Source organism: Castor canadensis, chromosome 4, assembly GCF_047511655.1.
Source record: "Castor canadensis chromosome 4, mCasCan1.hap1v2, whole genome shotgun sequence".
NCBI lineage: Eukaryota > Metazoa > Chordata > Mammalia > Rodentia > Castoridae > Castor > Castor canadensis.
Genome location: NC_133389.1, coordinates 181,274,910 through 181,299,470, shown reverse-complemented (window position 1 = coordinate 181,299,470; position 24,561 = coordinate 181,274,910). Strand labels below are relative to the sequence as shown.

General features: G+C 46.4%; 1 protein-coding gene across 2 annotated transcripts in view; it reads left to right on the top strand.

The window, feature by feature from the left end:
* The window catches only part of Asb18 (ankyrin repeat and SOCS box containing 18), a 62,472-nt gene that overhangs the window by 2,628 nt on the left and 35,283 nt on the right, over positions 1-24,561 (top strand). Inside the window, exons 2-3 of one of the 2 annotated variants that reach the window (XM_074072063.1) lie at positions 16,893-17,015; positions 19,895-20,162. In XM_074072063.1, coding sequence (XP_073928164.1) covers positions 16,893-17,015; positions 19,895-20,162 — 391 coding nt within the window. The remainder of the gene's footprint in view (positions 1-16,892; positions 17,016-19,894; positions 20,163-24,561) is intronic. The other variant, XM_074072062.1, reaches the window with a different exon arrangement.

Here is a 24,561-nt window from a genome sequence, read left to right as displayed (position 1 = left end):
GTGAGGCTGATGACAGGCTGTAGGTGCCCATCCTGTTCTGGGGTTTCACTTCAGGACAGTTATACCCCAAACAGACCAGCATGTGCTCCAAGGGCACGTGCTATATTAACAACCAGCGATTTTACTGCAGAGAAATCAGGCTCCCCCACCAGGGCAGACTTGCATATGGCGGGGGGGCAATGCTGCTCTGGCTGGTCTGAGACAGTAGGGCTTAAAGAAGAGAAAGAAGGGGTAGGGGAGAGAGTGGGATAGGAGGCGATAGAAGGTAGTGGCCCAGGGCAGAGAAAAGAGAGAAAAAGAGAGAGAGAGATAGAGGGGTGTGGGCCCAGGCAGCAGGAGAGACCAAAAGATAAGGGAGGAAGGTGGGAATATTTGAGAGACTTTATGGGGAGGTCTGGGTGATGGATGCCAGACACTGCCACCAGCACTGTCCACTCTGTGTGTGGCAGTGTGGAGGACACGCAAGGCACCTGTGAAACTCCCTCCCAGGAGCCTGTGGCACGGCTGATGTCATCACAAGTAGTTCAGGGTGGTGAGAGATGCTCGGAGTCGAGCTGGGGTTCTGGCACCAAGCAGCTATGTGACCCCAAGAAAGACACTTCCCCTGTCTGGGCCACCGTCTCCATTTACTGACTCGGGTAGGAGGTTAGAGTTGTGGTTGGCAAACAGGTGCTCAGGCTTCCTGAGAAAAGGTCAGGGCAGAAAGAACTTGGACACTTCTGCCCACCCTGCTCTCAGAGGCCAGCAGCATCAGAAAGGCCCAAGCGGTCCAGACAGGCAGGGACCTGAGGGTTGCCACCACACTTGCCTGCATCTTATCTGAAATGGACTTGACTTTCCCATGTTCTGGGGAGTGCGCAGATGCTCTTTAGGACCCCTGGCTTGAGTGGTGGTTAAGTCTCATCCTTCTCCATGCACATCTGAGGCCATCCTGCCAGATGCATGGTCACCGCTGAAATTGGGGGGTTCCTTTTTCTGAATGCGGGAGCAAGTGGACTGTTTCTCCAGTTAAATGCAAGTCCTCAGGGACATCCCTAAAGGAATGAGAGCCGTGGGATTTACATGCCCATGTGGGGTCTTCGTAACGGCTGAAGATGTCAGAATCACAGCAATAGCCTGACTGTATCCCACGTTGGGAGTGGATGCTGTAAAGACTCTCAGTCCTGGGGAGGAGGAACGTAAAGGAAGGAGCCACATAGGAAAAGAGGCTGGACCTGAAGATGGGCAGAGCCAAGGCATCCACCAGCTGGGGAAAACAAGAGTCAAATGTCACATGTACAAAGCACTTTGGGGAAAGAAAAGAGTTTTCCATCACTGACAAGCCCCATTGACAGAACTCTGAGCATTATTTAATAGACAGGAATTGGGACTGGAAGGTCACCTGTTCACCTTTCTAGTGGGTTCTAACTCAGATCCTATGACAGCTACACACCCCCAATGACCCCATTGCCTTCCATTTGACCCCACCTCTTAAAGACTCCACCACCACCTAAGATCAGCACACCAGGGACCAAGCTTCTGGCAATGAACCTTTGGAGGTCACACTCCAACTATGTCCACACCATAGCAATGGCCTCCTGAGCGAGTTTTTATATCCCCGTCAAACATTTCAAATTCACATGCACATCCCTGAGGGCAAACAGTTTGCCTAACACTTGCTTTGTCCAGACCCTCACACAGCGTCTCAGGCTTGAGAAGCACTGACTCAGGGTAGGAAGCCTGACATGGGCCAGTCACTCTCCTCTGCTGACATTGCACTGGGTGTGCACAGAACACACTTCTACCCACACTATGGGCATTTGTTTTTCTGCAAAAAAAAAAAAAAAAAGATTTCATTCTACCTCCTGCCAAAGCCAGCCATCAACTGTTTAATGTTGATGACAATTGCATTATTTGTCCTTGTCTCTTTTTCATTCCAATTGGCACACTAGCCACCAAGATCACAGAGAGGGAGAAAGGATGGCTTCTGAAGGGGTGGGGAGACCTGTCTTGCCCCCAAATGCATCGACTGTACAATTTGGTAACTGGTGTAATCAAACTACTTAAGAAACAACTGATTACTAATTGCTATTATTAAGGATGTCAGCATTCTATGATTTTGCTGCTGATATACACAAGTCAAGATGCTACTTGAATTACTGATTGAGACAGAAAACTTGCATTTTGTTGTGTTTGGGGAAATGATATTTAAGCATCCGGAGCAAAGTTAGAGAAAAACTAATTGAGTTCTATTAAGAGGTCTCACAGCAGCGTGGATAGGTGGGAACACGTGTGTGAACAGGCATGGGACATATGCACACGTGAAAATGAGGTCCCTTTGCAGAATCAGACTTCTCACCGCCAAGCCTGACGCTGGGCCACCATGACACTAGGGCCACATCCACCATTCCCCTGGGTCAGAGACACTTCCACACACATGGAGGGGAACGTCCTGCAGCACAGATGCTTGGGTGTAAGTCAAGTGAGTGCAACTCCTCCCTTAGAGGAGTCACCTCCCAACCCCATGACGAGAGCGGGTACATCCAAGACACGTGGTACGATGGGAAGGCCAAAGGTCTAACAGTCGGGTGACCCCAGCTCCACCACCACCTGTGTGGCCTTGAACACAAAGTTGAACACAAAGTTGGTGTGGCTCAACTTTGCAAACGGGACTAATCTGGGTTCAGAGAGGGACTTGTGCTGGAGAGGGGGTCAACGGCACTCCTTCCTAGCCTGTGGCCTCCCACCCCTACAAGAGCCTGCCAACCCATTCCCAGCCTTCAGTGGAGGTGCCAATGGCTGCGTGAGGTCGGGTGGTGAAGGGACCCCTGGAAAACTGGTAGAAGACTGGCTGTGCCCTCATGTGCACAGAACAAGCAGATGGTAGCTTGACTCGGGGCTTAGGGAGATGAAATTCTCCACCAGAGCAGAACACATTAGACCTGCAACCAGCCTTAATGGAGGCAAAGGAAGGAACGACTCAGCAAGGACCTGACATTTACTACGCATTTCCCAAGAGCTATTATTTTCCCACCTTTCCAGTGGAGGAAAGCGAGGCTCAGAGAAGTGAGTTCCACACCTGAGGTCCGACAGCCAATAGGTGGCATAACAATGCTCTCCAGTGCTTCATGAGGCCTATAGTTCATTCTCCGGCTGCATTTTATGGAACACGGAGGCACACATGTGTGCACTTACTGGTCAACATCCAGGTAGGAACAGAACATAATCCAGATGTGGTTCCTACCGTCTGCTAAGTGCTCTTGCTGCCTGTCCACCCAGAGGCATGGTGCAGCAAGATCCATGAAGACAGTTTCCCCATGCAAGCTCTTACAACCCTTTGAGTTGATCCATGCATGCACACACATTCACACACATGCACAGGCATACATGTACAAAACACATGCACACGCATTCACTCACACGTAGGCATGCATGTACACGAACACATGCACACACATTCACACACATGCATTCACACACGTGAGCATGCATGTACGCACACACATGCACACTTGCAGACACGCAAGTACACAAACACATGCACACGCATTCATGCACATATACAATATCAATAGCCTGGAATCCCTCCCTGGCTTCAAATAATTCAGCAAAAATCTCCAGGAAAAAAACATAGATGAATGAGTGAGGTTCTGCTCTAGAGAATAAAAGCAGAAACTGGCAGGCAGGAGAGAGGTGAAGCTCTCGGCCGATTCAGCAGCTCACCCGGCCAGAGACTGTGGGGGCAGGGAGACCCTGCTCGAAGCAAAATGAAATTAAACCTTTCTAAGTACTTATAAATCAGCACCTAATGACACTATCCCCCCACTAGCCTGAGCATTGCTCTTATTACTTTGATTCACAAGCCAGGAAAAGATCCAGAATTATGCACAAATTATTGTCCCATCTTCTTAATTAACGCTGATTGCAAAATTCTTGCTAAAGTCCTTGCTAACAGACTCAATTATGCGCTGCCTGAATTGATTCACCCAGATCAAGTGGAATTTATTAGAAATACACTTTCCTACAATAACATCAGATTATCTTTGAATATAGTTAAATTATTTAGGAATAAAATGGCTGCAGCCACAGCCCTTGCTGAAGACACGAAAAACACCTCTCACCATCAAGAATTAGAGTTTTTCTTTGCTTTCTACAAGACACACACCCTAGGCGCTTATTTGTCCCAGAAGCAGTTTGAATCACACTGTGATGAGAGGAGGGCATGCCTTAGAGCTAATGGTCCAGCTTCAAAGGCATATGGGCAGGAAGAAAAATTCTACAAGGTTGCATCTTGGCTCCCCCCAGGATGAACTGTGGTGCCTGTGGAACATGGCGAAGTTGCAATTAGACTAAATCAGGATATTTTCAGAATCAAAATTGAGAAACAGGCTAATAAAGCAGTAATGTATGCTGATGACATCCTTCTATTAGCATCACTGCCAAGCACGCTGGTGAGTTTCAAAGGAACAAAAAGAAATGAGGAAAATAAGAAAGAGACTTTCTGCCTCTCCAAGATGACGACAGCTCTGGCAATGCTGCCCTGCCTGGGAGACAAGAGTCCTAAGGGCGGAGTGGAAACAGCAGGCATGCTCACTGCAGCCGGATTCTGCTTCCCTAATCCCAGGTCCCATGACCTTCTGAAGCCAGCTTCAGCCCCCGGATTTTGAACAGGGACTAGGTTGGTCCCTGTCCTGGAAGATGGTAGATTTAAAATAAATATTACAGGCCAACTAGCAGAAGAAGGACCCAATAACAATCTCCCAGGTGGGTCCTGGAAAGATGAGCAGCTCTTGAGAGACCATAATGGAAAGGAAGAGAACTCAAATAGAGGGGCAGTAGCCAGGCACTGGGACCCAGCTGGAACTGTGTGTGCGGGGGCGGGGGGGGGGGGCGGTTGGTGAAGCAGAGGCATGGAGCCATGAATCCTAGACAGACTGTTTACACTTCTCTGGAAAGGCAGTGAGGAGCCATCAGCAAAGGAATGAGAGCACGCCATTTGGAAAGAAACCTAAAATGCTTTTCACGTAGGTAGGAAGCACAGAGGTAAAGAGGCTGATGCCAAGAGATGTGGCCAGCAGTCAGTTCCTACCCTTTTCTCCCCTCCTTTACCAACCAAATCCCTGTGGCAACACCATGTGTCAACCTGGAAAAATAATGCATGTCTCCCTCCCCTTAAAACTAGGGTCGGTCTTGTCTTTGTCTGCAAAGGACTTAACAGAAAAATCGAAGAGGAGGGAAAAAAGAAAGAAGAAAATAAGTCAGCAAGTTTGAAAGCAACTCAGTAGAAAGTTCGCAATCTGAAGAGCAGCAAAGTAAAGTGATTGAAAATAAAATGATCAGGGACTGTGGGTAAAATAAAAAAGTCTAACATTAAACTAGCATCCAAGAGAGAGAAGGGGGAGGGGGGAGCAGAAGAAGTGATCAAAGAAATAACTACCAAACGTTTCCCAAATTTGGTGGTGAAAGACATAAATTCACAGACTCAAGTTCAGCAAACTCAAAGCAGGGCAAAGGTGTGCCTGCATGCTAGGTCACGCTTACCTTGAGAATAAAAAGCAGGTGTCTTTGGAGTGAAGAGGTGTAGAGTGTGCAGAAAGGATGCAATACCTGTTTGTCGTGTAGAGATGAGCCCAGTGTCTCTCCTTCCCATAAACCAGCAATGGCTCCCTACAGCTAATGTTTGTTGACCATAGCCCATGGGCTAGCTGCCTGTTTTTATGAATAAAGTTTTATTGGAACATGGCCACATTTCTTCATTGACAAATTCTCTCCATCAGCTTTCATACTACACTGGCAGTGTTTAGTAATTGCCATAGACACCATGTGCCCTGTAAAATCTAAAATATTTGCTCTCTGATGCTTTACAGAGAAAGTTTGAAGACCCCTGTCTGCCAGCATACAATATAAGTTTTATGGCAGAAATTAGAAGTCATAACTTGCCCCTGACAATCTCTCCCAGTGTCCTCCCCACTGCCGGGTCCCACTCAAAGGCTGATTGGCCCTAGTGCTGCTCTGAGCCTAGTGGGAGGCTCTGGGAAGCATTTGATGCTGACATTGACAGTAAGCATTTAGATATGTTTACAGCAATTTGACATAGTAACACACATTCACCTGTGTGATCTGTGGACTTGTTTTCTCAGTTTGTTTGTTCCAGCAATTATTCTCCAATGGCTCTTGAAAGAGGATCAGTCTGTCATAGATTGGGACTGGAAAAATAAAAATTAAAACCCAGAAAATCCCTGGTCCTTCACTTCAGGTGGTTGGAAAACTGGTCAGAACCATGCATCAATAATGCCGCCAGTCAGTCCTAGAGGGGGAATGGGAGGAGGAACACAAAATGACACCCACTCCCTTCTCAGTCTTGCTACTTCCTGTCCCCATGTGTGGCTCCAGAGCCTCTGGAGTTCACACTTGAACACTGACAGAGTTTGTCTCACGGATGTTTTCTAGGATCGACACCTAGAAAGCCTGCTTGGCAGAGGGGGAAGGTGCTCTGTGACTGACCTGACCATGCCTTGGCTAGCTCCAAGGGCAGCTTCAGAGCTGATGTGACTTGTCACAGTTTTCGCAAATCAAGTCAAAATGGCAGAACCTCTACCTGCATCTGGCCCCATTCTTGCACTCTCTCTGCAGCTGACTGGGACCCTGAAGCCACTGACAACTGGGGTGTTGAGTGCTGGGTGAGGGTGAGGTCTGTGCCCACCAAAGGGTCTAGGCCCCACCACTTATCAGCTCTGGCCCTCAGTCCCACTGCCTGGCTATCTTGATTCCTACCCAGATTCCCTCTGCTTGACCCTTCTATCTGGTTTCCATGACATCCACCTTCAGGATAGCACCCTTGTCCACATTGCACGTGGCTAGTGACACCATGCTCTTAGCCCAAAATATTTACCAACAATAGTGTCCTACTTAGCCAACAACAGTCAAGAGGAGGGGACAGACATTCTGGAGGAAGAAACAAACATGCACATCCTCTGCTTCGCTCTGTTCTGTTCAGATGGCATCTTTGCAGGACATCTGTCCTGGCCCTACTCCCTGCCGCTGTGACACCTTTGAGGCATTGTCATCATGATTCCTGCAGCTCACTACAGCAATGATGCAATTCCATTCGCTAGTGGTCACCATGTCTATCTCTCCCCTCACCTTCACAATTCTTAAAGACAAGGGCTCTGCTTTCTCTCCCTGTGCTTCTGGTACCTGCAAAATGCCCTGGATGCAAAAATTCAAATATGAGTGTTTCCAAATTGAACATGCATTTCCTCTCCCACCTGCAATCACTGAAGTATCAGCATCTGTAAACTCTTCCTAATCTTGACTTAAAAAAAGAAATCTTGGACTGGAGGTGTGACTCAAGTGGTAGAGCACCTACCTAGCAAGTATGAAACCCTGAGTTCAAATCCCAGTGTCACAAAAAATAATCTTTCATGATTTGATAGACAAAATAATTTAACTTAGATTTTAAATGAGTAAAATTGGACATTTAATATTCATTTATAATATTATCTTTCCCTATTTCTCTGTTAGAAGTTTAAAGATTTAATTTCTTGCCAATAAAAAAATAAGTCCAAGGAACTTTGAATCCATCAGACAAAACTGGTCCCCATTGGGCCCTTTGTGGAGTTGCAAGGGGACAGAAAGAGACCTCCTGGGAGACCTCCCCACTCCGGGGCAGGATGGGTAAACTTCACGTCTAAAAGGATGATCAGCATGACAATCAGACCAAACCAACTTCAAGAGAGAAGTATTTTGCTCCCTGTGTGAGATTCATAAAAAACAATCAGTCTGAACATGCAATTTGTCTCAAGAGGCAGGAGCTGCAATTTCATCATGTAATTAAATCCCCATGACAGTTGTAAAAAAAACCTTCGTCACCTTTATCAAGGAAGGCTTCAATGATATGCTTTCCAGCAAAGTCCCCAGAGTCTATAAATGTCCTTCCAGGACTATTTACTAGTGGTTCTGCAAGCAGAGAACTTGGTGGCTCTCAACCACACCATCGTGGTACAGCGTTCAAGGGCACCTTTGTTTCTAAGCTTCCAAAAAAAGCCCTCCTGAGCTATCAGTGAAAGCAGCACTTGACCTTTGCACAAGATCACATGAAAAATGAGAAGCCACGTTTGTTGTGAGTGTTATCTGCACGGGGTTCAGTGGCAATGTTGGGAAAATAAGTTTCCGAGACGGTTCCTCTTGTATTGTTCTCTCGTATTGTGTTCTTCCACACGATGGGAATGAGATTTCTTAATAATGTGAAATCAGTACAATTTAAGTCATTATTAATAGACACACTTGATCTGCAGAAGTCAAACGTTTTAATGTGGCGTTAAATGAGGTATGCTGTGCTAAAGTTGCTATTCACGTGTCTTGATATTAATGTCCGTGTGACTGACTCTGGGGGATGTGCCCTGGAAGTCATAAAAACAGAGCCTTGCATACCTGCCCAGCTTCTTTTTTTTTTTCCCCTTTTCTTTTATTATTCATATGTGCATACAAGGCTTGGGTCATTTCTCCCCCCTGCCCCCACCCCCTCCCTTACCACCCACTCCACCCCCCCCACCCCCCCACCCCCACCCCCGCGCCCTCAATACCCAGCAGAAACTATTTTGCCCTTATTTCTAATTTTGTTGTAGAGACAGTATAAGCCATAATAGGAAGGACCAAGGGTATTTGCTGGTTGAGATAAGGATAGCTATACAGGGAGTTGACTCACATTAATTTCCTGTGTGTGTGTGTTACCTTCTAGGTTAATTCTTTTTGATCTCACCTTTTCTCTAGTTCCTGGTCCCCTTTTCCTATTGGCCTCAGTTCCTTTTAAGGTATCTGCTTTAGTTTCTCTGCGTTAAGGACAACAAAAGCTAGCTAGTTTTTTAGGTGTCTTACCTATCCTCACCCCTCCCTTGTGTGCTCTCGCTTTTATCATGTGCTCATAGTCCAATCCCCTTGTTGTGTTTGCCCTTGATCTAATGTCCACATATGAGGGAGAACATACAATTTTTGGTCTTTTGGGCCAGGCTAACCTCACTCAGAATGATGTTCTCCAATTCCATCCATTTACCAGCGAATGATAACATTTTGTTCTTCTTCATGGCTGCATAAAATTCCATTGTGTATAGATACCACATTTTCTTAATCCATTCGTCAGTAGTGGGGCATCTTGGCTGTTTCCATAACTTGGCTATTGTGAATAGTGCCGCAATAAACATGGGTGTGCAGGTGCCTCTGGAGTAACCTGTGTCACAGTCTTTTGGGTATATCCCCAAGAGTGGTATTGCTGGATCAAATGGTAGATCAATGTTTAGCTTTTTAAGTAGCCTCCAAATTTTTTTTTTTTTTTTTTCGGTGCTGGGGACCGAACTCAGGGCCTTACACTTGCCAGGCAAGCGCTCTTCCACTGAGCTAAATCCCCAACCCTTCCAAATTTTTTTCCAGAGTGGTTGTACTAGTCTACATTCCCACCAACAGTGTAAGAGGGTTCCTTTTTCCCCGCATCCTCGCCAACACCTGTTGTTGGTGGTGTTGCTGATGATGGCTATTCTAACAGGGTGAGGTGGAATCTTAGCGTGGTTTTAATTTGTATTTCCTTTATTGCTAGAGATGGTGAGCATTTTTTCATGTGTTTTTTGGCCATTTGAATTTCTTCTTTTGAGAAAGTTCTGCTTAGTTCACTTGCCCATTTCTTTATTGGTTCATTAGTTTTGGGAGAATTTAGTTTTTTAAGTTCCCTATATATTCTGGTTATCAGTCCTTTGTCTGATGTATAGTTGGCAAATATTTTCTCCCACTCTGTGAGTGTTCTCTTCAGTTTAGAGACCATTTCTTTTGATGAACAGAAGCTTTTTAGTTTTATGAGGTCCCATTTATCTATGCTATCTCTTAGTTGCTGTGCTGCTGGGGTTTCACTGAGAACGTTCTTACCTATACCTACTAACTCCAGAGTATTTCCTACTCTTTCCTGTATCAACTTTAGAGTTTGGGGTCTGATATTAAGATCCTTGATCCATTTTGAGTTAATATTGGTATAGGGTGATATACATGGATCTAGTTTCAGTTTTTTGCAGACTGCTAACCAGTTTTCCCAGCAGTTTTTGTTGAAGAGGCTGCTATTTCTCCATCATATATTTTTAGCTCCTTTGTCAAAGACAAGTTGGTTATAGTTGTGTGGCTTCATATCTGGGTCCTCTATTCTGTTCCACTGGTCTTCATGTCTGTTTTTGTGCCAGTACCATGCTGTTTTTATCGTTATTGCTTTGTAATATAGTTTGAAGTCAGGTATTGTGATACCTCCTGCATTGTTCTTTTGACTGAGTATTGCCTTGGCTATTCATGGCCTCTTGTGTTTCCATATAAATTTAACGGTAGATTTTTCAATCTCTTTAATGAATGTCATTGGGATTTTGATGGGAATTGCATTAAACATGTAGATTACTTTTGGGAGTATAGACATTTTTACTATGTTGATTCTACCAATCCATGAGCATGGGAGATCTCTCCACTTTCTATAGTTTTCCTCAATCTCTTTCTTCAGAAGTTTATATTTTCCTTGTAGAGGTCTTTCACATCTTTTGTTAGGTTTACACCTAGGTATTTGATTTTTTTTTGAGGCTATTGTAAATGGAATTGTTTTCATACATTCTTTTTCAGTTTGCTCATTGTTAGTGTATAGAAATGCTAATGATTTTTCTATGTTGATTTTATATCCTGCTACCTTGCTATAGCTATTGATGATGTCTAGAAGCTTCTGAGTAGAGTTTTTTGGGTCTTTAAGGTATAGGATCATGTCGTCTGCAAATAGGGATATTTTGACAGTTTCTTTACCTATTTGTATTCCTTTTATTCCTTCTTCTTGCCTAATTGCTCTGGCTAGGAATTCCAGTACTATGTTGAATAGGAGTGGAGATAGTGCCTGCCCAGCTTCTTTAACCAAAAAAAAAAAAAAAACCCCTCAGGGAGGAGGAGTGAAGGAAAGGTGGCCCTCAGAAATTCCCTGGGGACCATGTGACAGGAAAGGGGTACAAACTCAACCTCTAAGTTTAAAAATGTAAAAATGATAAAATCAAATCTAAAAGTTAAAAAAAAAGAAAAAAACAAGTCAACCTCTGTCAGGCCTGTGGCTGGCGTTACTTTGACAGTAATGCTGTCATCCTACTGTCCACTGGGATTTGGTACATGGCCACTTACAGAAACAGTTCCACCTCTGGAGAAACGTGATCCAGCCACATGCACAGACATACTTAAGAACGTGTGCACAGAATCTCACATGCTCACAAGGCTATGACTTCCTTCCCCATCTGTCCATTTGCTTGGACACTTGACCCCAAGAGGAAGCCAGATATTTCCCAGTGACCCAGGAGAGAATCCAAATGTTGGCCCTTCCCCAAGAGCATGAGAAAATAGCAGGGCAGGCCTGCTGCTTTGGAAACTCTTCCTCTTGGCCTGAACTTGTGGAAAGTTGCTACCATGGAAAAAGAGCCTGTCCCCGTGATCCAGCGCCACTCCTACCCTCAGGTTTGGCTGGATTGTTCCACAGAGTGCCAGTCACACTGATTCTCAGCCACTTCTAAGGGAAAAGTCATTTGTCAGCTCAATGACAGGAAGCAAGACCCTGGTATCACATGAAAACAGTAACCACCATTCGAACACTACCTTCTGTGTATCCCTTCATAACCCCAAACTAGATTTCACCCTTGTCACTTCATTTGATCCAGAGGCAAAAATCCCTCTCATTAGCCACACTACAAGACTCCGTTATGAACTAATTTTTGTGCCTCCTGTGGACAAAACATTATACTTATTGTATAGATCCTAAAAATATTCTCTATGAAATTATACTCAAATACAGTTGCTACCTGCTTTGGTCATGGATAAATTACTCCATCCACTCACGGTTCAGCCAAAAGCTGGATTCATCCTGCTTGGATTTCTCTTTCTTTACCTAAATTCACCCCATACCCTGCAATAAAAATCCACAGCCATGATCCACCCATACAAATGAGATTTCCCCATCAGGTTCATCCGAAGAACCAAAATTACTAAATGTACTAAAAATATTCAATACATTCATCAGAGTCCCTCCTTCAAGGAGGCACCGAGTTTATTCTGAAGCATGTCTTTCACCAGCTCCCTGGAGTTCAAAGTTGGATGTTCAAAGTTAGAAGTTAAAACACTGCATGGGCTGAGAATGCATGGCACTACCTTGCACGGGAAGAGAGAGGATTTTAAGATGGGAAGCAGAATCAGAGAATAAAGATGTTAAGAAGGTTGTATGAACTCCGATAAACCCAGTCACACCTTTAGTACAACTGCTGATCTTGCTAAGTGGTGTTGTTAGTGGGCTAGCTTGTACACAAAATCAAAGGAGCTAACTGTATGTGGCCAGTGTGGGGGTAGGGCAGACCATACACGACCCCAACAACTGCAAAGGTCAAGGGACACCCCAGGAGGCAAAGCACAGGTGCCCCCAGAGTCTCAGGGGATGACTCTGAGTTCTGTAAAGCCAAGAGATTCAACCAGTAAGGGAACTTGAAGTGACACCTCACTGACACAGTTATTCTTCCTACACAGATACACTGAACGCTTAAGTAACTGGCTGCATTTATGCCACCTAACTTTGAGTACAAATATCAGTGCATCCATGGCACCAACAACCTCTGAGCTTACAAACAAGAAAGAGAAACCTCTAGTGCCAAAAGCAGGAGGACTCACAGCAGAGAGAAGCCATGATTCTCAAGAAAACAGGACCCTACCTGCTGGGAATTTAAGCATCAGCCCCCACCCCTGCTCTGGTCTGTTGCCATCCTTTGGAATCCTGACTGGGTCATGCTCCATGCCACCAATCTTATGGCCACTCCTCTATATGTCCATTCAGATCACAAAGTGGGGCTGAAGAGAGCACCTAGCTTCCTCTTAGAGCACTGTATGCTGCGCCAGCTGCTGTTGGAAGCACCCAAGGAGTTTCCAATGGTCCTGAGGCCCAGGCTGCACCCCAACTCATCACACCAGCGTCTCTCAGATGGACTCTAGACATTGGTATATTTTAAATCCCCAGGTGATTTCATTTTGTGGCCAAGGTGCTAACCACTGCTCTAGAGGCATTATGTATAGATTTCTCAACTTAGTTAGCCAGATTTTCCTAAAGAAAAAACTACAGTTTTCCCATATTCTTCATAAGGTGTTCCTAACTTTGCATGGTCGTTGAAATGCTCATACTCATTGGCTACAACCCCATTAATGACTTGCTCCTAGTGACTCCCAAAACTCCTAATGACCCAAGTCCTTTCTGAAATAGTCCCAAGCCCCATTTTTTTTTGAGCCTCGCTCAGTATCACACAGCTTTGTCACACAACAGACAAGAAAGAACCCAACCAAGAGTGTGGGGCAGCAAACAATGCTACTCCCATCCCTTGAGACCTTGCTCAGCTGGTGGGAAGGACAGCTAACCAGTATCTGTCTATTGGGGTCCTCTGGCCATTGTGGTTTCCTGTGTGCCCCTTCAGGCAAGGTTTGTGTCTCTGAATCTCCAAAACCTTAAGACACACCCTAAAACACAATACTTATGACCGAATGAGTAAATGGAGGGTTTGTTTAAGATAATGGCAACAATGTAGCTATTCTTGTCCTATAACAAAACAAAAGAAATCACAGCTCTACCAAGCCTGTGAAGTCATCGGCATGTCCCAATTATGAAGGCAACACTGCCTACCGTGAGCTATTTTTAAAGCTCTCACAAAGAACCAAGTCTGTTTTTGACTACTCCCTATGTAATAAAATCAATCTCAGATATTTAGAGAGCTGTTGACAAAAACACAAAAGCTAAATTTAGCCTAGAACGCAATGCAGACTGGCTTTCATCTCTGGACTTACCTCCAGAGTCCTGTCCCTTTTAAAAATATCTAATGACAAATAACATCAGGTACCAAAAAAAAAAAAAAACCCTCCAGTTTAAAGTGAAATAGAATCTCAAGTCGGATCATATGATAGTTGTGCTTGAAGGAGTCCTTCAGAAATTTATCTAATTACAGTCTGGGAAAAGTAAAATGGCACAATGTTATGCTTAGAGAAATGAAATCTTCAAAGAGTTTAATATTCCTATTGAAATGGACAGAGCAAGTAGCCCCACCCCAGCAGGCACCATCCTTCAGGTGTGAGCCCTCTGCTTCTACAGCACAGCCGACACCCCTGTCTTCCTGGGTGAAGGCAACCCAGGCAGAGGGCTGAGACCTTTCCCACAAAGCATGATCTGCAGCTGTCCTCTGTAGAGGACATCCAGGCAAAGCAGAGGTGAGACCACTGGGAAAAAGTTCCAGGCTTTGGTCAGTCTGGGCATACACACTTATGTCTACAACTTGGGCCATATAACCTGTAATGACAGGTCTGTACAAAACTATAGATCTGTGATTTCCACTCTACCCTCTCCCATGAGCCATGCTAAGGAAGAGAGATCTTTTGCTGGGCTCCCCTTTGTTACAGAAAATAACAGGAAGGGGTAGCCCAGGGCCAAGTAATTCTCAGACACAGAGCTGACACTAAGTGCCTGCTTGGACTGCAGGCTGACACAAAGAGGCGGGGAGTCAAAGGGAAGCATCTGTGCAGAGGAGACAGAGAAATGTGGGTTAAGAGTACACTTAGGAAGTGTGACTGTGAGCAGGGATGTACACCCAGTGAACTCTGCACACTTCAGATCTGTTCTCCCATTGCTTCTATGCTGTTTGGTTGCAACTCCACACAGACACGGGATCCGATGGGTCCCAGGTCCCATGTTGGTAGCGAACAGGTGGTGGCTGTTATTCACTCCTTCCTGGGCGAATGTCTGGGTTCAGCTCTCCTGGCTGTGTGCCCATCCAGGCAAAGCCCTCCAGGCCTTGTCTCCCTCAAGCCTCTAACCACATGTCCTCTCATTTTAACTCCTGTGGACAGGACAGACATCTGGTAGCAAAACCACATTGGCCATTCCAACTTCCTGGTGGGGGAGAAACAAGAACAGTAAATATAGGCACGCATGCATGGGTGTGTGGGTTGGATATTATTTGTATTATAAGAAAAGGGATCCCGTTTTATACAATAAGATAAAACCTTGAACTAAACTCATAAATAACTACAGGTTGAGTATCCCTTATCCTAAATGCTTGGAATCGGAAGTGTTTCAGATTTCAGAGTTTTTTGAATTTTGCCATAGACTTTACCAGTTAATCTAAAAATTAGAAATCTGAAATTCCCCTACATCCACAATTGTGTAAGCACCATGCACAAAAAGTTTCAGATTTTAGAGCATTTCAGACTTGCAGATTAAGGATGCTCAAACTGAAGCTAGTCACTAAGAGAAAACTGTTACCATTCTTTGTTTTTTTTTAATTATGGCATTTCTCATCTTGAGCAAAAGATGAACATTTAGGATTAGTTCTCAGTCACTGGAAGAAACCTTCAGGCCACCCCTCAGACAGTGCCTTTGGGAATTCCTGGCCTGTCCTGTTGAGCCTCTCACCCAGGAACCCTTGAGTCGAGCCTGGTCACTTCCAGCCTCAGGCAACATCCCCTTCTTGGAGACCACAGCAACAAAGAAACAGAATGAGACAGAAAGCAAGAAGATACCGTCACAGCAGGAACAAGAAGCCTCGCCTATTTTAGGCAGTAATGTGTTATTAATAAGAATTATGAATAAGAATTTGCAGGGGAGTTCTCAGCTTCTAGACCAGGGGTGCACTTATTCTTCAAAGAACTAGATAATAAGCATTCTGGCTCTGAAGTCCCTGTGGTCACTGTCACAACTACTTAACTCTGCCACTGTACGTTAGGAAGCAGCAGTTAATGTGTATGGAGTGGGCACAGTGTGGTACTAGGGAACTTTATTTGTGGACTACGCAATTTGAATTCCAGGTATTTTCGTGTCATGAATTGTTATTCTTCCTTTGACTTTTTTCAAGTATTTACAAATGTAGACACTACACTTAGCTCCCAAGCCATAAAAAAACTGAGTGTGGAAGACCCCACTAATGAAGACAGACAACTTTTCAGCCCAGCAGCACACTAACATTCACCTCCTGCCCTCAGCAGGAACTAAATTCACTCCAGCCACAGAGCCTCCTCTGCAAACTGTTTTCTGACAGTGTTGTCCTGCGTCTAAATTGGGTCCCGTTGTTTGCCTTCAGGATCTGGGCACGATGGTATGAGTGGACAGGGGGCGTACAAGGGATCCAATCACATCTCAGCCACTCACTAGCCCAGCCGTCCTGGCCATGCCTCTCCTCCCCACAGTTCACAATTCATAAAAAGCAATAGGAGCACATCTGCTGCTTCACACCTGTTTGCTGACTTCCTCTGAACTTAAGACCAATTCTAAATACAACACCATTCTTCAAACCTGAGAGGGTACTGCTTATTTGCTAAGTTTTTTGGCTACTGAAATCATATTTACAAATTAGTCTCTTAACTTGCACAAACAGGTATATGCAATTTTATGTATGGCTGGGGGTCATTTAATCATCTAACCAAATAAAAGAACTCAGTTCACCACATTAAATGTGTCACGGGCTGGTGTCTGTCTCGATGTGTGAGAGCAGATGTGCCTTTCTCTGTGGCTAGCATCTGTACAATCACAGCAGTGACTGAACACTGTGGCATCTCAATGGCCACATGACCCTGGCCATATCAAGTAACCATTATCACATCAGAGTCCACAGAAGTTATAAATATACCACCAGGGCCCCAACTGGAGAACAATTGAGTAATGACAATAGAAATAGCTCACACTCCATAAGACCATCTTCCCCTCCTGGAGAACTGTTCTGAAATCAGCTGTTTTACAATGGAGAGACAGCCAGAGCCAATCAGAGGAACACTTCAAATCTTTCAGAAGATGGACAAAGAGCCTCAAGTTAGAGCAGGGTCCCCGGAGCTCGCATACCATGCTGCCCTGGTGGCAGGAGACCTGGACCACCTTCAGCCCCTCATGGACCAGTTCTTCCAGGATGCCAACATGGTGTTGGAGATCAGTAAGGATGAGATGGAATGGCAGGTGAAATCCCCAGCCACGTTTGGGCTCTCAGGTACCCTCACTCCTTCACAGTTCGCTTATGCATTTTTAAGGCACTACTAACCTCCGGGAAGGTATGGATCCCACGTGTAGGTTAGACAAGTGGGCACAGTATTGAAGGAACATCTGTAAGGAAAGGCTAGCTGAAAATAAAATTTGGTCTTGATGGCTTTTAAAGGGTAGGGTTTAAGTGATGAGTGTGAGAGGTGCAACTGGAAAAGACAGAACCACTGGTGAGAAAAGGCCATCTGATGCCTGACAGCCTCTTGCCTTAAGAAAAGAGACTTGGGTTAGATGCTGATCTACCAATGCCACCCTTGGCAGCCAGGGAGGCAGGAGGTAGAAGAGAAGGACAGTCCCCTGGCATGCAGCCATGTTAGAGGTCCTTCTATGAATCCCTGAACACCACCACCACAGGGAGAGGCTGGGGCCCAGCCAGCATCCACCGAGTGAGAAGAATGAGGTTCTTGGAACCTCCTGAGAACAGAGAAGAAAAGGGAAAGAAATCAGAGGTCATGTGTCATGTATGTCTGAGGGAGTGCACTCTTGTTGCCTGGAGGCCAGAAGACTCCCCAAATGGAGAGCTATCCCCCTTGCCCCCACCCCAGGAGGAGGTGACCACCCAGCTGCACCAAGGTTTTGGGGCTGGCAGTCTATGTCAGGCACCTACCCACCACAGGTTCCTGTGTTGGAATCCACTAAGCTCTGCCAGGCCACGGGAATTTGCCAGTGTCAGGCTCCCTGACCTGTGAGCTCTAGCAGGAGTGACAGGGAAGGAGGTGGCAATTCCAGTGGTCTGGGCTGTACTGACTCTCACTAGAGCCTTTTGGGCCTCCTTTCCTTCACCTGCCCCATACCAAGAATGCCAACTGCTTGAACGCTCAAGTCATGCTTCTTTCTTTAATCACATGTGTCTCGGCCCTAGATCCTCACACATGCTCTAATGTCGTAATTTCAGATAGACATTAATTGTAACCCATCTGAATCCAAAGTCAGGTTCCTTTTGCCTTGTTAATCTTTCTACCCTAAGCTCTACTGTCTTTCTGTGACGTGACAGGAAGTTAGAGAGTGCGGACAGCTGAGGTATAGGTCACTATAGCCCAAACAGTTGCTATGGCCTCAGGCTCAGGGCAGACTGGAAGAGGAGGGAGGTCAGGCTGCTCTTAAGGCCCAACCAACTGACTCCCCAAAGTAGAAAGAGCTCCTGTTTGAGAACAGCAGCCCCATTTGCTCTGTGCTGTCAGAGAGTTCCAGCTCCCCACGAGGGGGATTATGAGGAAGAGAGTGCCAAGACACTTGGCAGTATCACAGAAGCCAGGCCCTCAGTTACCTCTGTGGTGGGATGCTGACCCCAGATCATGGTCAACAACGGGTTGGCAGGACGCAGCTGATGTTCACAGTGAGGCCCCTTCATACAGAGAGAAGTCTGGATCCGTGTTCTTCCTGGTGGCAGAACCAGGACCCCCAGGGGAGGGAAAGGGGGGATTATAGTCAGCTGACTCAGGCTCTCTGAAGCAGGTTCTTTTGCTGGTCTGATAGATGCTCACAGCACCTTCCAGGACTGTGGGAGGAAGCTGGCTCCACAGTACCTGAGCCAGCTGCCCACCCATAGCCTTCCCATCAGTCTCCAGAAAGACTCAGGAATCCAGGGTAGGGTGGATTTGGGGACTTAACATGTCCTGGAAAAGTCAGTAAGTAGCCCTCGTATCTTAGGAAAATAAATAGAACTGACAACCCAAGAGGGTCACTGCAGTAATGCAGGTTGTTTTTAGCAGAGACAACACCTATCCTCCCCCTCTGAATCAGACTGTCTTCACCGGGAAAGACAGCCCAAACCTGTTCAGGCCCCAGGCCCAGGGCCTCTGGCCACCATTACTCCACACCAGAGACAACAGACCCTCACTTCCCCCACTGAGTGGACAAGCTCCAGTCTGGGGCTTTGGGACAAGGGGCAGGCTGGAATTCTGCACCACACACAGGTAGGTAATTAATGAGTGGTCTTTCAAAACAGCTCAGCGTGGGTCCAGAGAACGAGGTGGCCTGCCAAAAGGGTCTCCTGTGCGGCTCATTACAGCCACAGTATCGATTCCTCCATCATTACAGAAGACCTTCCCGCCATGTGAGATCCAGCCCCTTGATGGGTATTCACCAGGGACTGTCCCCCTCCTTCTTTCCACAGGTGCTCCTGGCCGCTAACAACCTTCCACAAGCTTTGTGAGTTTTCAGAGAAGGAAAATGTATAGTACCTGTTCCATTCATCCTTCAAGAAAGAGCAGCCCTACACACACACACACACACACACACACACACACACACACCCCTAGAAAGTGCAAAGAAACAAACCAGAATTGTACTGAATGTGGACCACAACATCAAAGAGGCCTTCTGAAACTCAGCCACTTCCAAGACGGCTAATTCTCCAATAACTTTTCTTGAACAGCCTTAGTGATGTAGGTCAGTTTGTTTCGGCTGTTTGTCTCCTCTTAAGGACAAAGGGAAAGAGGATGGTTGTGGAAAATTCCACAGTCCACTCTCCTCTCTCAAGCTACAGCTAATTCAGAGCCTGGAAAATGGCAATTCTGACCTTTCATTCTCCCACTGTCCATCCTGCTTGATCAGCTTTTAACTCCCTGAATCTTACCCGAGTTCCAGTCACCCCCATATTTGGCAAAACCTTCTTGCATCTCAGCACCCCATCCCACTGGCTCAAGAATAGTCTTTCCAGTCTCTTCTCCCCTCTGGGTGGCCTTCTGTCGCCCACTCAGTGTGCCTCATTGCACCGTCTCCGTTGTGTCTCTCAGGTATGCATGGTCTCACCCTCCATCAGGCCTCAGTGGACCACCGCCCCCAACCACCCCATCCGCCTTACACGATGCTCCCTCTCCCTCCCAGGCCTCTGGACCCTGGAGTACAAGCGCGAGCTCACCACGCCCCTGCGCATCTCGGCGGCCCATGGCCACACGGCCTGCGTGCGACACCTGCTCCGCCGCGGCGCGGACCCCGACGCCAGCCCGGGGGGTCGCGGTGCCCTGCACGAGGCCTGCCTCGGGGAACACACGGCCTGCGCGCGGCTGCTACTGCAGCACGGCGCCGACCCGGACCTGCTCAGCACCGAGGGCCTGGCGCCCCTGCACCTGTGCCGCACGGCCGCCTCGCTCGGGTAAGCCCCGGGCCCTGGCCCCACTCATACCCCGGACCCGGCCTCGGGTCCCAGATCCAGGACCCCTGCCCTGGACCAGAACCCGCCCTTGACCGCCAGTCCCCGGACATGGTCTTGGCTCCACCTTGGCCCCGACCCCAGACCCCTGCCACGGGTCCCAGATCCAGGCCCCTGACACTAGACCCAGGGGTCACCAGCCAGCCAGTGCCGGACCCGCCCCGGCCCCGCCCCCGCAGCCCCCGCCCCGCCCCCTCCGGCCCGGGCGGGTTAATTAGCGCTTGATTGCGAGCGCGGGGGGCGCCACGCCGCGAAATGAGCCTCTGATCACCGCACGCAGACACCGAGCTGAAGAATGCTAAAAGGCCGCTGGCGGGGTTGGAGGCTGAAAAATTAGGGTTTTTAATGATAATTTTATGCAGAATAATTGTCACAGTGTGACATAAATGGTTGGCTCCTCGGGCGGGGGCTTCTGAGACCCGCGAGGAAGGGATCGGTGTGGCTTCACCCGTCCCGGGGTGGGCTCTGCAAGTCCCCGGGCCGTGGCCTCCCCAAGGCCCGAGGGGTCCCCAGGGGCAGGGGCCGCCTGTCACTGCACAGGATTTGTGTTCGACTGCCTTGTGTCGTCCTGACATTTCTTTTAGTCTGAATGTTCCAGACAGACCTTGCCCTTGGGTCATAATCGCTTGACCTTTGTCTGTGGTGAGGATGGCATAAAATCGCGGTTGGGTCACGGTCGGTGTCGCCCTTGCTGCTCTCCCACCAACCATGGACACTTGCTCTAGTCTGCACTCAGAGAAGGGCAAGGGCAGCAGGCAGGGATGCTACCAAAGAAATGTCACTAAGTTAATTGTGTGGACTCAGGAAGGCACGCAAACCCACCCAGGTCTTGAGAATGACTGAAAGAAACAAATTCTGGCAGTTATTTTTTTAGGCAGTTAGTGAAGTGTAACTGGCATACATGTGTTTCTAAGTGTGCAGTTTTTTAACAATGTCTAGAATTTTACATTGTGGAATGTATTCTTTTGTCTGGCTTCTTTCGCTCAGCATAATATTCTGACACTCATCAATGTTCCTGTGTGTATCAATAGCTCATTCCTTTAAGTTACTGAGCAGTATTCCATTGTGTGGATATACCATGGTGAGTTCATTCATTCATAGTTAAAGGACATGATTGTTTCCAGTTTGGGGCTCTTGCAAATACAACAGTTTCAAGCTTTTGCATACTAGGCCTTTGTACGGGCATATGCTTTTTTGTGGGGGAGGAGGCAGGGATGGGGTTTGAACACAAGGCTTTGCAAAGCAGGTGCTCTACCACTGGAGCCATACCTCCAGTTCATTTTGCTCTGGTTATTTTGTAAATGGAGTCTTGAAATATTTGCCCAGGCTGACCTTGAAGATCATCCCAATCTCAGCCTCCAGAGTTCAGTCTTCCAAGTAGCTAGGATTACAGACATAAGCCACCAGGGCCCAGTTTGGGCTTATGTTTTATTTCTTTTGGATGGATAAGTGTCCAGGATTGACATGGCTAGATCATATGATAAGATAGGAAGCTAACTTTTAAGGAAGTACCAACCTGGTTTCCATGGTTGTGCTGTTTTACATCCCCACCAGCAATGCCCAAATGTCAGGTTGCTTTACATCCTTGCCGGTGCTTGGCGTGCCCACCCTTTACTTGCAGGCTTTCTAACAGGTGTGAGAAGCAACTCATCGTAGTTTGACTGATGGACAGTGATATTGAGCTCCTCCCCATGTACTTGTTTGACATCCTTATATTTTCTTCAGGAAAGTGTTCAAATCTTCTCCCCCACACACCTTTTTTTTTTTAATTGGGCTGTTTTCATATAAAAAATTGGGGATATTTTTATGTATTCTAGGTAAGAGTCCCTTGCATATATGTGACTAACAGATGCTACCTCCTGGCCTCTTAACTTTTCTCTTAACTGTCTTTTGAAGAACAGAAGGTCTTCATTTTGATGAAGAGTGACTTCCCAATTTTTTTTCTTTCAGGGATTGCTTTGGGTTATTACATCTAAAAACTCTTTGCCTAACCCAAGCTCACAAAGACTTTGTCCTACATTTCCTTCTAAATTTATATTTTCATATTTACATCTACAGGATTCATCTTGCTATCTTGAGTTGTAACCGTCATGAATAACCCTAGCTGGTTTTCCCTGCATGGTTTCCCAGCAAACTATAAATAGACAAAGGCATGAGAGTGCTCTGTGCTCTAGGGCTGAGTCCAACTCTTCCATATTAACTTAAGATAAATCAAGTCCACTCCAGCTAAGATGAGGTCACTATTGGCCTAACCCATAAACACACCCCTCCTTCAGACCTAAATTGCAGGGAGCCAACTGCTCGTGGAGCCACCCAGGACCACACGTTCCTCATGAAGTCCCCCAGTAAATTGCACTCTGCAACCCTGGATCTCTCTGTCTCTCTTTCTTTGGTCTCACAGCACTTTGGGCCAGGTCTCGTCCACTGGAACTGGGTTGTTCCAGAACAAAGTCGATGATCCATTTTGAATTAATCGCTACATGATGCAAGCATTTGGGGTGTTGTTTTGTTTTTGCATATGCACCTCCAACTTTTCCCACACTGTTCGTTAAAACCCTTTCCTGTCTTTACTCCACTTAGTTGCTTTGCACATTTGTCAAAAATCGGTTGACCACATATATGTGAGTTTGTCTGGATTCACTTTGTGAAACACTCATAAGACAGGGCAAGGTCTTATTGATTTAACTGGTAAAGACACAAGGAGTCACCCTAATTACATAAACAGTGAAAGAAAGATGAGCCAGAGGTGCCAGTTCCTCATGGTCCTTGTCATACACACCTACACACACACACACACACACACACACACACACACACACACACCAAAAAAGATGACACCCAAGGAAAGGGGGCTGGATTTGCTGAGCAGCCAAATCTGGACTTCAGCTGGGCGGTCTTGGTCTGCAGTTCTATTCTGAAGGCAGAGGCAGAAAGTCCCATAGCTCATCAGAACCCAGGAGACCAAAAGAAACTGTCTCATGACCACTCCTAGGGGAAACAGGGAGGCAAGTGGGCAATGACCTTCCACCAGCTCCTTACAAACTCCCCATCTAAGAAGAAAACAAGGCACCCTGCCAAGACTCAGATTCAGCAGTGGACACAGGTAAGGTGGCCAGTGCAGGGGAAGAGTCAGCACCCCCCGTGTCTCTGTTCTTTTTTTTTTTTTCTTCATTTTTCTTTTATTATTCATATGTGCATACAAGGCTTGGTTCATTTCTCCCCCCTGCCCCCACCCCCTCCCTTACCACCCACTCCACCCCCTCCTGCTCCCCCTCCTCAATACCCAGCAGAAACTATTTTGCCCTTATCTCTAATTTTGTTGTAGAGAGAGTATAAGCAATAATAGGAAGGAACAAGGGGTTTTGCTGGTTGAGATAAGGATAGCTATACAGGGCATTGACTCACATTGATTTCTGTGCGTGGGTGTTACCTTCTAGGTTAATTCTTTTTGATCTCACCTTTTCTCTAGTTCCTGGTCCCCTTTTCCTATTGGCCTTAGTTGCTTTAAGGTATCTGCTTTAGTTTCTCTGCATTAAGGGCAACAAATGCTAGCTAGTTTTTTAGGTGTCTTACCTATCCTCACCCCTCCCTTGTGTGCTCTCGCTTTTATCATGTGCTCATAGTCCAATCCCCTTGTTGTGTTTGCCCTTGATCTAATGTCCACATATGAGGGAGAACATACGATTTTTGGTCTTTTGGGCCAGGCTAACCTCACTCAGAATGATGTTCTCCAATTCCATCCATTTACCAGCGAATGATAGCATTTCGTTCTTCTTCATGGCTGCATAAAATTCCATTGTGTATAGATACCACATTTTCTTGATCCATTCGTCAGTGCTGGGGCATCTTGGCTGTTTCCATAACTTGGCTATTGTGAATAGTGCCGCAATAAACATGGGTGTGCAGGTGCCTCTGGAGTAACAGTCTTTTGGGTATATCCCCAAGAGTGGTATTGCTGGATCAAATGGTACATCGATGTCCAGCTTTTTAAGTAGCCTCCAAATTTTTTTCCAGAGTGGTTGTACTAGTCTACATTCCCACCAACAGTGTAAGAGGGTTCCTTTTTCCCCGCATCCTCGCCAACACCTGTTGGTGGTGGTGTTGCTGATGATGGCTATTCTAACAGGGGTGAGGTGAAATCTTAGTGTGGTTTTCCGTGTCTCTGTTCTAATTCATCTGTTTTCGTTGACACCACATTGTCGGAACTACTGTAACTTTATGATATATTACATTTAATGTAATTTTCATATGGTAACCTCAGTGCCAACATCTCTTACTATTTGGTTCACCTACTCTTTATTTTCTGTATCTTCTTTGTCTGCCTTCTAGCCTAAGTATTTTT